The 11,597-nt window shown below is 41.1% G+C and overlaps 1 protein-coding gene across 1 annotated transcript in view; it reads left to right on the forward strand.

The window, feature by feature from the left end:
* The window catches only part of CSMD2 (CUB and Sushi multiple domains 2), a 933,956-nt gene that overhangs the window by 909,320 nt on the left and 13,039 nt on the right, over positions 1 to 11,597 (forward strand). The window contains 4 exon segments of the mRNA XM_006862126.1: positions 1,595 to 1,768; positions 2,585 to 2,658; positions 4,274 to 4,385; positions 4,911 to 5,090. Coding sequence (XP_006862188.1) covers positions 1,595 to 1,768; positions 2,585 to 2,658; positions 4,274 to 4,385; positions 4,911 to 5,090 — 540 coding nt within the window.

Genomic DNA, 11,597 nt, shown 5'->3' on the forward strand with positions numbered 1-11,597 from the left:
AATAGAGAGAAATACTATTAAATGATGGTACATGGAGGGGATTATAGTCATTGTAATGAATGTAAAACTGATGATCTGCCCTGTAAACTTTCGCTGAGTCCACAATTAAAAATATTAAATAAAAAAAATAACCTGCACTCTGGCTATAAAATTTATTTTAACCAACTTCTAGAAAAGACAAATACATCATTTTTTGACATAATCTCTTTGCTTTTCAATACACTTTGTCCATCTGTCAACAAGCTTTCATATTCACTTATTTTTAAATGTTTTAGGCTGAGCTGCGAGCCACAAATGCATCTCTGTCTTCACGTCTTCATCAGAGGTCAATCTTAGTCCTTGAAGGGCTGCTTTCAGGGGACCACAGATGTGAACGTTTGCTGGAGCAAGATCAGGACTATAGGGAGGATGCTTTAACACCTCAAAATGAAGTTTTTGCAGAGTGTCAACAGTGTGGGAAGAGTTGTGCAGATGTGCACTGGCATGCAAGATCACAATGCCCTTGGATAGCAGTCCTCTGCATTTAATCTGAAGTTTAGGCTTCAGCTCTTCAGAGAGCATCTCACTGTAATGAGCACTGTTGATTTTTTAACCTTTTTCCTGATAATGTTCCAATACTGGCCCTTGAGAATCCCAGAAAACTGTAAGCATCAATTTTCCAGCTGATGATTGAGTTTTGAACTTTTTCTTGGTTGGCAGTCAAGGATGTTTCTATTCCATACTCTCAGGCTCTAGTGATGAATCCATGTCTCATCACCAGTAGCGATTTCTTTAAAAGAAACTTTTACCTTCCTTCAAGTACCAGTACAGATTTTGTTTGCAGATGTCCAAAAGCTTCTGTTTATTCTCTTCCATGAGTTGTTTTGATATCCATCTCACACAAACTTTTCCAAACCCAAGTCTGTCATGCCTTATTTGATAGGCAGAGCCATTACTGATTTGCAAATGATCTACCACATAAGCCTCTGTTACTCATATAATCTACAGAAGAATCTTTTCACATTGTTATCAACATTGTTATTAGCCATGGATCTGGGTGGGTATTTTATATATAACTGGAGTGTAGATAATTTTTTATTCATCCTTGTACAAACAAAAGAAAAGTCATGTGTAACTTCACAATAATAGAAAATAGCTACCGTGTTAGGATAAAATGTAGTTACAACTTCTCATTGCAAAATTGTGTAGCCAATAAGAAATAATGATATCATAAATATGGAAAAATATCAAATGAAGAAAACAAGGTGCTCAACCACATGGCCTTTGGGTCTGCAGCCATGCACAAAATTACGTACCACTGAGAATGTAAATTAAAACGGTTTGGGGTAGTAGGGTTCTAGATTATTTTTGCTCCACTTCTTAAGTGTCATACAATGTTTCCACATTATTTATATGATTATCAGTGAGCAATTTTAAGTGTGGAAAGGTGCAGAAATGCAGAGCAGTGCTGAGGTAGGCATGAGCATTCCCAGGACACTGCCCCGTGCTTTCAGAGTTCAGTGAATTGAGAAGAAAGAAGTTTGTAGGCTGGGGTGGGGTGCAGGCTGCTTTCAGAGAGCACCTCAGACCTGTCTTTCTCCCTTCATCTTCTCAGCTGTGTTCTGCGGTGATCCCGGTGTCCCACCCCATGGTAGAAGAGAGGACCGGGGCTTCTCCTACAGGTCATCGGTCTCCTACTCCTGCCAGCCCCCTCTGGTGCTGGTGGGCTCTCCCCGGAGGTTTTGCCAGTCGGATGGAACATGGAGTGGCACCCAGCCCAGCTGCATAGGTAGGTAAGAGGGCAGTAGTGCCCTGGCTGGTGGGCAGCCTTCTTTTGGACCGAAACTACTTTCCTTCCCCTGTCTTCAATGGTCTCATCTGTAAAAGGGAACAAGTCATCTCTGAGCTTCTTAGAGGAGGATATAAAACAACCAGAGCTAATGTAACTCCTGGTGTGACACTGTAGGATAAGTACTGCTAACTGCAGGGTCGGCAGTTCAAACCAACTAGCCACTCTCAGAAACCCTATAAATTGTTACTGTGTTGGAGCTGGCTCAACTCTTCTTAACAACAACAGCAACAATGTTCTGTGGTTGGCAGTCAAACCTACCAAAGGCTTCTTGGGGAAAAGATGAGACTGTCTGCTCCCTACCGGGTCACTATGAGTCAGAGCCAACTCAATGGCAGTAGGTTGGCTGGGGTAATGTGCTATGGAAGTGTCCCTGAGGGCTGCAAATGTAACACTTGAATAGCAATCTACTCCTGATTGAAAGGTTAATCGTTGGAGCCCACTCAGAAATGCCCCAGAAGAAAGCTCTGGTGATCTGCTTCTGAAAGGACATAGCCTTGAAAATCCTATGTAGGGCATGCCTTCTCTGAATACATGGGGTCACAGGGAGTGGGAATTCACTCAATGGCAAAAGGTTTAGGGTTTTTTTTGTTGTTGTTGTTGTTTTCATGTGCTATGGGGAAGTGTATAATCAGCTGGGAGAATGATTCAGGTAGAGAGATCAAAAGTCAGGGTATGGTTCTGTTTTCTTTCAAAGTTGGAGTCATGAAATGTTCAGTTAGCATATGACCTGTTTCTTTGTCTTTGAAAATCCAGACCCAACACTGACCATGTGTGCAGACCCAGGAGTGCCACAGTTTGGAATTCAGAACAATTCCCAGGGCTACCAGGTAATGAGGTTGGCCATGATGAGGCCTTCCTGCCTCCTGTCCCTTTCTGTCACAGTCAGCATCAGGCACCCCAGGGACTTTTTCCAGGACGGCATCAGCTGGAACCAAGAGAGAATGAAATCTTGGAAGCTGGAGAAAGGAGGTGCTCTACCACTGTGAACAAGGCTCCACATGAACACTGTTCAGAAACAGGAAGGTTTTTGCATCCAAAAAAGCTGAAACAGAAAGTTCCAGACACCACCCAGCAACCCTGTTTATGGAAATTTACAAATAAGTAAAGCAGACCTACTCTCCTCAAAGTGTCCGTATGCTACCCACCAACATAGAATTCATACAGGAGAAATGAGTAAGGCAGGTGCCACATCAGCAGGCTCTATGGACATCTCAGAAAGCTCTGGGAGAAGGAGGAGATTTGGTCAGTGTGGAATGGAACACTGGACAAAAAAGGAATGACTTGTAGGGGACAGGTGTCGAATCTCTTAAGCAAGTGGGGCATGGTTACATTGACTTGGATGAAAGATGAGGGTAGGATTGGGCATGGGTAGTCACAGTGGAGTTAGAGAGAAGGGAAGGACTTGGAATATGTTTTATAGGTAGAATCAAGAGGAACTGTTGATGGGCTGGATTGAGGAGTTAAAAGAAAGGAAGGAGTCAACAATAGCTTGAGGTTTTTCAGTTGCACAACTAACTAGGTAGATATTGGTGCCATTTGCTGGATGAAATGATGCAGTCCAAGAGAAAAGCAGGTTGGCATGGAAGAGAGGGTGAAAACATTGAGTTTCCTTCCCTTTGTGCTTGAATTTGATCGAGTTGGAAATAGAAACTGCTGAGTGCTTTTAGAGTAGGAGAGAAGTATAATCCAAGCTCCAGTTTAAGAAACTGATCTGGAGACATCATGGTCAATGGATTGGAAAGGGAGAAATGGAGCGATGGTTACACATTTGTGGAGTCAAAAATTTCCACTAGTGAGGGGCTAGTGGAAAACAATGATGGGGAAATGACTTTTCCATTCAACAGATAATTAAGACAAGTTTTCTATCTGTAGTGTCCTTATTTGTTCTGTTATACGTAAGGTCACCATGAGTTGGAACCAACTCAACAGCACCTAACAATATCCAGTCCTTAAGGAATTTGCACATAGAAAGAGACACACATAACTAACAATTTTCTTTTGAGCTAGTATGCACATTTCATAAAATGCTTTCAAATCTGCCATTGCATTTGAGCATCACAACATCCCAGTGGAGATGAGACAAGGATAGTCAGCCCCACATTTTACATCAGAAGACTAAGTTGTATAGGGTTTTCATGAGTAAATGTATAAATGAGAACTCAGTGTCTTTTGATTTTGACTGAGGCATGCTGCCAACCATAGCAGAGTGGGCTATGATCCATAAAAGCATCCATCTAGCTCAAGGGATTGAATGAGGCCTTGTACAAGAGGCACAAGATATGCTGCCTTAAAGGATAAATAAGATTTAGTCAAGCAGAGAAGGATATTCCAGAAAGAGGCCATAGGTAGAATATGTGTCATGTGAAAGTAAGGAGTCCAGTGACAGGCTATGGGGCAGTGCTGGATGGAGGGTGATGACGGGACTTTCTGTTCTTGCTGCAGGTTGGGAGAACAGTGCTCTTCCGTTGTCAGAAAGGCTACCTGCTTCAAGGCTCCACCACCAGAACCTGCCTCCCCAACCTGACCTGGAGCGGAACCCCACCTGACTGCGTCCGTGAGTGCAGACCTCACCTGCATCCCAAGAGAACTCCTGGCCGCACATTATCTTCCCCAGTTGGTCACAAGCGTAAATACTGTGAACAACAAAGAACTCACAATTTCTCATTAGCCCCACACTATTGGTCTCTTTGTAGTTCTTACCTCTTATAACCTCCTAGAAACCATTTAATTTCCCTCCCACACAAAAGGCTTTCTGCCTATTTGAAGGCAATCCCTATACTATAAGGCAGAGAGAACTTTCCAGTCACAGCAAAAAGGAACAACTACAAGGTTTTGATCAAAATTACAGGCTTTGGTTCTCCCGGGGTGACCAAGCCAATGTCCACATGATATCTGTCTTGATCACTCATACTGGAATCAAAGCTGGAAAGGTGGGGGCCTAGAGTAAATAATGGGAAGGGGGAATGCTGGGCACAAAAGGGATAAGAGGATGATTCATGTATGAACAAAGGAACGGCCAGAAAGTCTTCCTGAGGACTCTAATCTTCCCAGTACCAACAGTCTCTTTTGTCTCATGCAGCCCACCACTGCAAGCAGCCAGAGACACCAACTCATGCCAATGTTGGGGCCCTAGACTTGCCCTCCATGGGCTACACACTCATCTACTCTTGCCAGGAGGGCTTCTCCCTGAAGGGTGGGTCTGAGCATCGCACCTGCAAAACAGATGGCAGCTGGACAGGCAAACCGCCCATCTGCCTGGGTGAGTGAGCCCCCTCAGTGAACCTTCCCAGAGCCCCAAATCAAGGTGACAGCTGAGCTTGAGATCAAAGAGGACTACCATAACTAATTTCCACTAGCATGATGGTTTAAAGTAACAGAAGTTTATTATCTCAAGATGTAAACACTGCTGCGCTTCTTCTAAAGGCTGTATGAGAAATTCCATCCCTTGCGTCTTCTAGCATTCCTTGATTTATAGCCACATCATTTTTATCTCTGCCTCCATCTCCACCTGGTTTTCTCCTCTCTTTGTATCTTCTCTGTATGTCTCTTATAAGGACCCTTGTCATTGGGACTAGGTTCCACCTAGAAAATCCAGAATGATATTATCTCAAGAGCCTTAAGGGTCTTTTTCTAAACAAGGTCAAATTCTTAGGTTTTAGAGTCCTGGTGTGATGCTGTAGGATAAGCACTGGATTGCTAACCAAAAGGTCAGCAGTTCAAACCACTAGCTGCTCCTTGGAAACCTTATACAGAGCCGCTATGAGTCAGAAGCAACTTGATGGCATTTAGCAACAATAACAAGGGATTAGCACATGGATATATTATTTTGGGGGCCGCTATTCAACAACATGGTAAAAGAAGGATGAACTATGGTTTCCAAGAGTGGGATCCTGCTTCTGGTTTTCGAAGTATTACACTTCTAAGAGAACAAACACAGAGCAGTCTAAAGAGAGGCACACATTGAAGACATTCCAAGTTTTGCTAAGTTCTGCCTGAGTTTAAAGGACACCCTCATAGAGGTATGCTTATTCATTAGGCTGAGAAGAGCTCTTTGCTCCACCAAGCTGGAATAACACAGCACACATATTATAACCCTGATAAAACAGCACCACCCATTATACCATTTGGGTTTTACCAATGTATCCCATTCTCCCTCCCCCTCCACTTAATTCACTCATTCTCTGTTTATTGAGCCGTGCTGTGCTTGTGTGTTGAGCTTGGTTGGTACCAAGGGAAAGACCCAAACCCTGCCCTGACAGAGCTCACATTCTAATGCAGGAAACAGACTGACATGACAGTAAGTCATCCACTATGACAGTACCTAGAGAAACATGGAGGCACACTGAATGGAGAAGACGGGCCTGGATTCAGCCTAAGGGACTCAAGGGAGAAGTCAGGGAAGGCTGCTTGGAGAAGGTGATGTCTGAGTCCAGCTAGGATCAATTTGGTGCCTGAATGGCATTCAACCCTCTCTTGAGCAACAGGTGCTGATCTTGCCATATGCCAAGCATTGTTATAAGAACTCTGTGTGTATTCATTCATTCAGTCCTCACAGTAATCCTATGAGGCTAGAGCTACTCATCCCTCCACTTAGTAAATGAGGAAATTGAGGCCCAGAGAGGTTAAGTAGCATGCCTAGGTCACCAGCGGGTAAGAGACAGAGCTGCTATTCAAACCCTCACAGTCTCACTTCAGAATCCGGGCTTTTAGCCACTTTGTTACACTGCTCCTCAAACAAAGAGAGAATAGACTTGAGGTTCAGAGCCTTTATTAGCGCTAGAATTTAATAATATTGCTTTATTTATTTTCATCACATGAATTGCTATCAATGTCTTTACTTTATGGAAAGTGGTACTCATTTTCCACATATTATAGTGATATAATGCTTCTCCTTAAAAGTACATTTATGTAAGCTTTGAAATGTGATTTAATTTGAAGAAAAAGACTAATATTAATAATAAAAGAGGGCCAACAGCCTGGCAGACTGAGCTGGCATTTATTCCCATTCCAGACATATAATTCCATAATAATAATTTTTAAAATTTATATGCAAAGTCATGGACTTTCATTTTTGACAGATGGTAGACATTGAATCCTATACAGCTATCTGGTTATAAAATGATGAGTAAAACAAAACACACATGTCCTAAATGTATAGCTGAACTCTTAAGAAAGTAAGAGAAATTCCTAGGATCTCAACAAGACCAAAACAAAGAAAAACCTGAAAATCTAAATGGACTGAAATTATGGCTGGTCTCAGATCCTCTCCCAATCTGTCCTGGAACCTGAAGTTAAAAATCCCCCAGAGAACAAGAGACAAGGCCTTGGACCAAGAATGATGGGGAGCTGAAACAGCAACCCCGCCTGCCGTAAAGCCAGAAGGCTTAGAGATCTTATTCTCAGTGTAACAGTGGATTCAAAATCCCTTCCTTCGAGGAAAACCAAGACCAAACCCACTCCTATCAGGTTTGTTCCGATTCACAGCAACCCTACAGGACAGAGTAGAACCATCGGGTATGTCGTAGTTGTTGTTATGGGCCATCGAGTTGGAACCAACTCATAGCAACCCTGTATAGGGTTTCTGAGAAGCGGCTGGTGGGTTTGAACTGTTGACCTTGAGGCTCAAACTGACCTTGCAGTCCAGCGCATTATTCTGCATCACCACATAGAGTTTACAAGGCTGTAAATCTTTATGGAAACAGGTCAGCGCAGCTTTCTCCCATAGAGCAATTGGTAGGTTCAAACCCCTGACCTTTCAGTTACAAACCAGCCACTTTAACCACTGGCAGACAAAAACTGGGGATTAAAAAAGTCTTCTCTGAGAATTAACAACTATGAGTCTGCTTTATGTGTTTGCTATTTGTATTCATACCGTCCAAATAGTCCCTGATGCACAAGGCACCAAATCAGGAACTAGAATAGTCTTCAGGTGGCAACACTCTGAGATCATGCACCCATATCTGGAAGCAGCATCCTTAATCAGGTCCCAGAGGATTCCCTGTCAATAACTGCAAATGAGCTCAAATCAAAACACATGAAGAAATAGGCTGCCTGAAGCAAAAGCAAGAAATAACGTGAGCAAGAGAAAGGAGCAACAAATGTAGCAAAATTAACTTATAAAAGAAACGCAATTAGAGTCAAAAGAATGGTGGTGTTAAATATGACTGTGCAGAGCTTAGTCATATTGCAAAAAAAATGCAATTCAAATTTCTAAGAGGTAATAACTATCAACGTAGAACGACCTGCTTATTGGAGACAAGGATAAATTCTCCGTGAACTAAGATAACATCATTTAGAGTTCCTGTCACATTTTTATGGACAGTGTCTGGCATCCAGGAATAAATAGACAACACCAAACACTGAAAACCAAAGGGGAAAATAGCTCATAGAAATGGACCCACAAGTAATATTGGGATTAGTTGGCAAGAACCTTCAAATAAATATAATGGTTTACAAAAGTATAGGGAAAGATACAGAAAATACATGAAAATATGGAAAATTGTACTAGAGACTTGGAGTCTATACAAAAGAATCAATGGAGTTTTCTTAGACCCTTTGTTGTAATAGTTGTTGTTAGGTACCAACGAGTCAGGTCTGATGCATAGCAACTCTAACAATGACAATATAAGGAAATACTGCAGGATCCTGGAACCATCCTTATAATTGTTATTACTTTGAGTCCATTGCTGTGGCCACTTGTCAGTCCATCTCATTGGGGGTCTTCCTCTTTTTCACTGATTCTCCACTGTACTAAACATAATGTCCTGCTCCAGAGACTGGTCCTGTCTTATAAAATGTCCAAAGTATGAGAGACAAAGGCTCACCATCCTAGCTTCTAAGGAGAAATCTGGTTATAATTCTTCCAACACAGATTTGTTTGTTCTTCTGGAAGTCCATGATACTTTCACTATTCTTTTCTAACACCATAATTCAAATGTATCGATTCATCTTCAGTCTTCCTTATTCATTGCCCAACTTTCACTTGTGTGTGAGGCGATTGAAAATACCATGACTTGGGTCAGACACACCTTAGTCCACAAACTGGTGTCTTTGCTCTTGAAAACTTTAAAGAGGTTATGTGCAGCAGATTTGTATAATGCAATATGTCGTTAGGTTTCTTGACTGCTGCTTCCATGAGTGTTGCTGATGGATCCAAGCAAAATGAAGTCTTTGACAACTTCAATCTTTTCTCCATTTATCATGTTATTTATTGCTCCAGTTTAGGGGCCTTTTGTTTTCTTTACATTGAGGTGTAATCCATACTGAAGGCTGTAGTCTTTGAGCTTCATCGGTAACTATTTTAACTGCTCTCTGCTTTCAGCAAGCAAAATAATGTCATCTGCATATTGCAGGTTGTTAATGAGTCTTCCTCCAATCCTGATGCCATGTTCTTCTTAATAGAATACAGCTCCTTGGATTATTTGCTCAGCATACAGTTTAAATACATATTATGGAAGGATATAACCCTGGTGCACACCTTTCCTGATCTTAAATGGTTCATTCAGTAGCCTCTGTTTTAACAGCTACTTCTTGGTCTTTTTACAAGTTCTAGGATAGTATTAAGAGGTGGTTTATACTGAAAAAAGATTGAGTCTGAATTAGTGGTAGTTCAAAGTAAATAAACTTAAGGGGTAAAAGGGTAATTGCAAACTCCAGGGGAAAAAAGTTGTTCAAGAAAAGTGATCATCATAAACTACATGCTTTAGCTATGAATGATAACATTTATTTTGTCATCCTAATGTTAGCATATTAAGTTAGCCAAAAGAATGCTATGTAACATTGGAAAAATGGAGAGAAGGCTATATATAATATAGAAAAAATCAACTCTGAATGTCTGCTAGAAGTGGAGGTAGTAGTAGTTCAGTGGAAGGATTCTTATCTTCCATGTGGATAACTGGATTTGATTCCCAGTTAATAGCCCTGTGTGCAGTCATTACTTTCTGTCAGGGGAGGCTTGCACGTGGCTATCATGCTGATCAGGTCACAGCAGAGTTCCCAGACTCAAATGGACTGAGGAGAAAGATTTGGTGGTCTGCTTCTGAAAATCGGTCAACAGTAACACTACAGGCCAGAGTGGTCCCATAGCAACATTTCCCGTTGTATATGGGTCATCATGAGCCTGCACCCATGCGGCCACAGCTAATAACATTGATTTCTTAATAAAAATCCTAATACACTACACACTTTAGCTATGAGTGACAATATTGTGGGATGGCATCAAGAACTTCATGCAAGAAGAAAACAAAAGGTCATTAAAAAGACAAGAGAAAAAAGATAAAAATAGATGTCAGAAGAGACTGTGAAACTTGCTCTCCAGCATAAAGATGCTAAAGCAAATGTAAGAAATGAGGAAGTCAGCTCAACAGAAAATGTCAAAGGGCAGTTCAAGAAGACAAAGTAAAGTATTATAATGAAATGTGCAAAGACCTGGAATTAGAAAACCAAAAGGGATGAACACTCTCAGCATTTCTCAAGCTGAAAGAGCTGAAGAAAAAATTCAGTCCTCAACGTGAAATATTGAAGGATTCTCTGAGCCAAATATTGAATGTTGCAGAAAGCATCAAAAGAAGATAGAAGGAATATGCAGAGTCACTGTACCAGAAAGAAATGGTCAATATTCAACCATTTTAAGAGGTGACATATGATAAGAAATGATGGTACTGAAGGAAGAAGTCCAAGCTGTATTAAAGGAAGAAATCCAGGCTGCACTGAAACCATTGTTGGAAAACAAGGCTCCAGGACTTGAAGGAATACAAATTAAAATATTTCAACAAACTGGTGCCACACTGAAGGTGCTTAATCATCTATGTCCAGAAATTTGGAGGACAGCTACCTGACCAGTTGATTGGAAGAGCCATATTTGTGCCTATTTCAAAGAAGGGCAATCCATGTTAATGTAGAAATCATCGAACAGTATCATTAATGTTACATGCAAGTAAAGTTTTGCTGAAGAAAATTCAAAATTGAGTGCAACAGTACATTGACAGGGAACTTCCAGAAATTCAATCTGGATTCAGACAAGTATGTAGAACAAAGACTATCATTGCTGGTGTCATATAGATCTTGATTGGAAACAGTACCAGAAAGATGTTTGCTTGTGCTTTATTGACTATGGAAAGACTTTTTGACTGTGTGGATCATGACCAGCTATGGATAACATTGTGAAGAATTAGGTGTTCCAGAACACTTAACTGTGCTTGTGAAGAACCTGTACATAGACCAAGAGGCAGTCATTCAAAAAGAACAAGGGGATACTGTATGGTAAAAATCAGGAAAGGTGTGCAATGGGGTTGTATTCTTTAACCATATTTATTCTATCTGTATGCTGAGCAAATAATCCAAGAAGTTGGATTCTATGAAGAAGAACGTAGCATCAGGATTGGAGGAAGACTCAACAGCCTTGCTTGCTAAAAACAAAGAAGGCTTAAAATACTAATGAATGAAGATCAAAGATTGTACCTCAATTTAAAGAAAACAAAAATCCTTACAACTGGAGCAATAAGTAACATCATAATAGATGATGGATCTACAATCAACACTTATGGAAGCAGTAGTCAAGAAATGAAACTCCATATTGCATTGGGCAGATTTGCTGCAGAAGATCTCTTCAAGTATTCAAGAGCAAAGGAGTAAAGTATGCCTGACACACATCATGGGATTTTTAATAGCCTCATGTACACATGGACCTCGCCAGATGGAACACACAGAAATCAGATAGACTACATCTGTGGAAAGAGAAGATGGAAAAGCTCCATATCATCAGTGA

The sequence above is a fragment of the Chrysochloris asiatica genome, unplaced genomic scaffold, assembly GCF_000296735.1.
Source record: "Chrysochloris asiatica unplaced genomic scaffold, ChrAsi1.0 scaffold00047, whole genome shotgun sequence".
Classification (NCBI taxonomy): Eukaryota; Metazoa; Chordata; class Mammalia; order Afrosoricida; family Chrysochloridae; genus Chrysochloris; species Chrysochloris asiatica.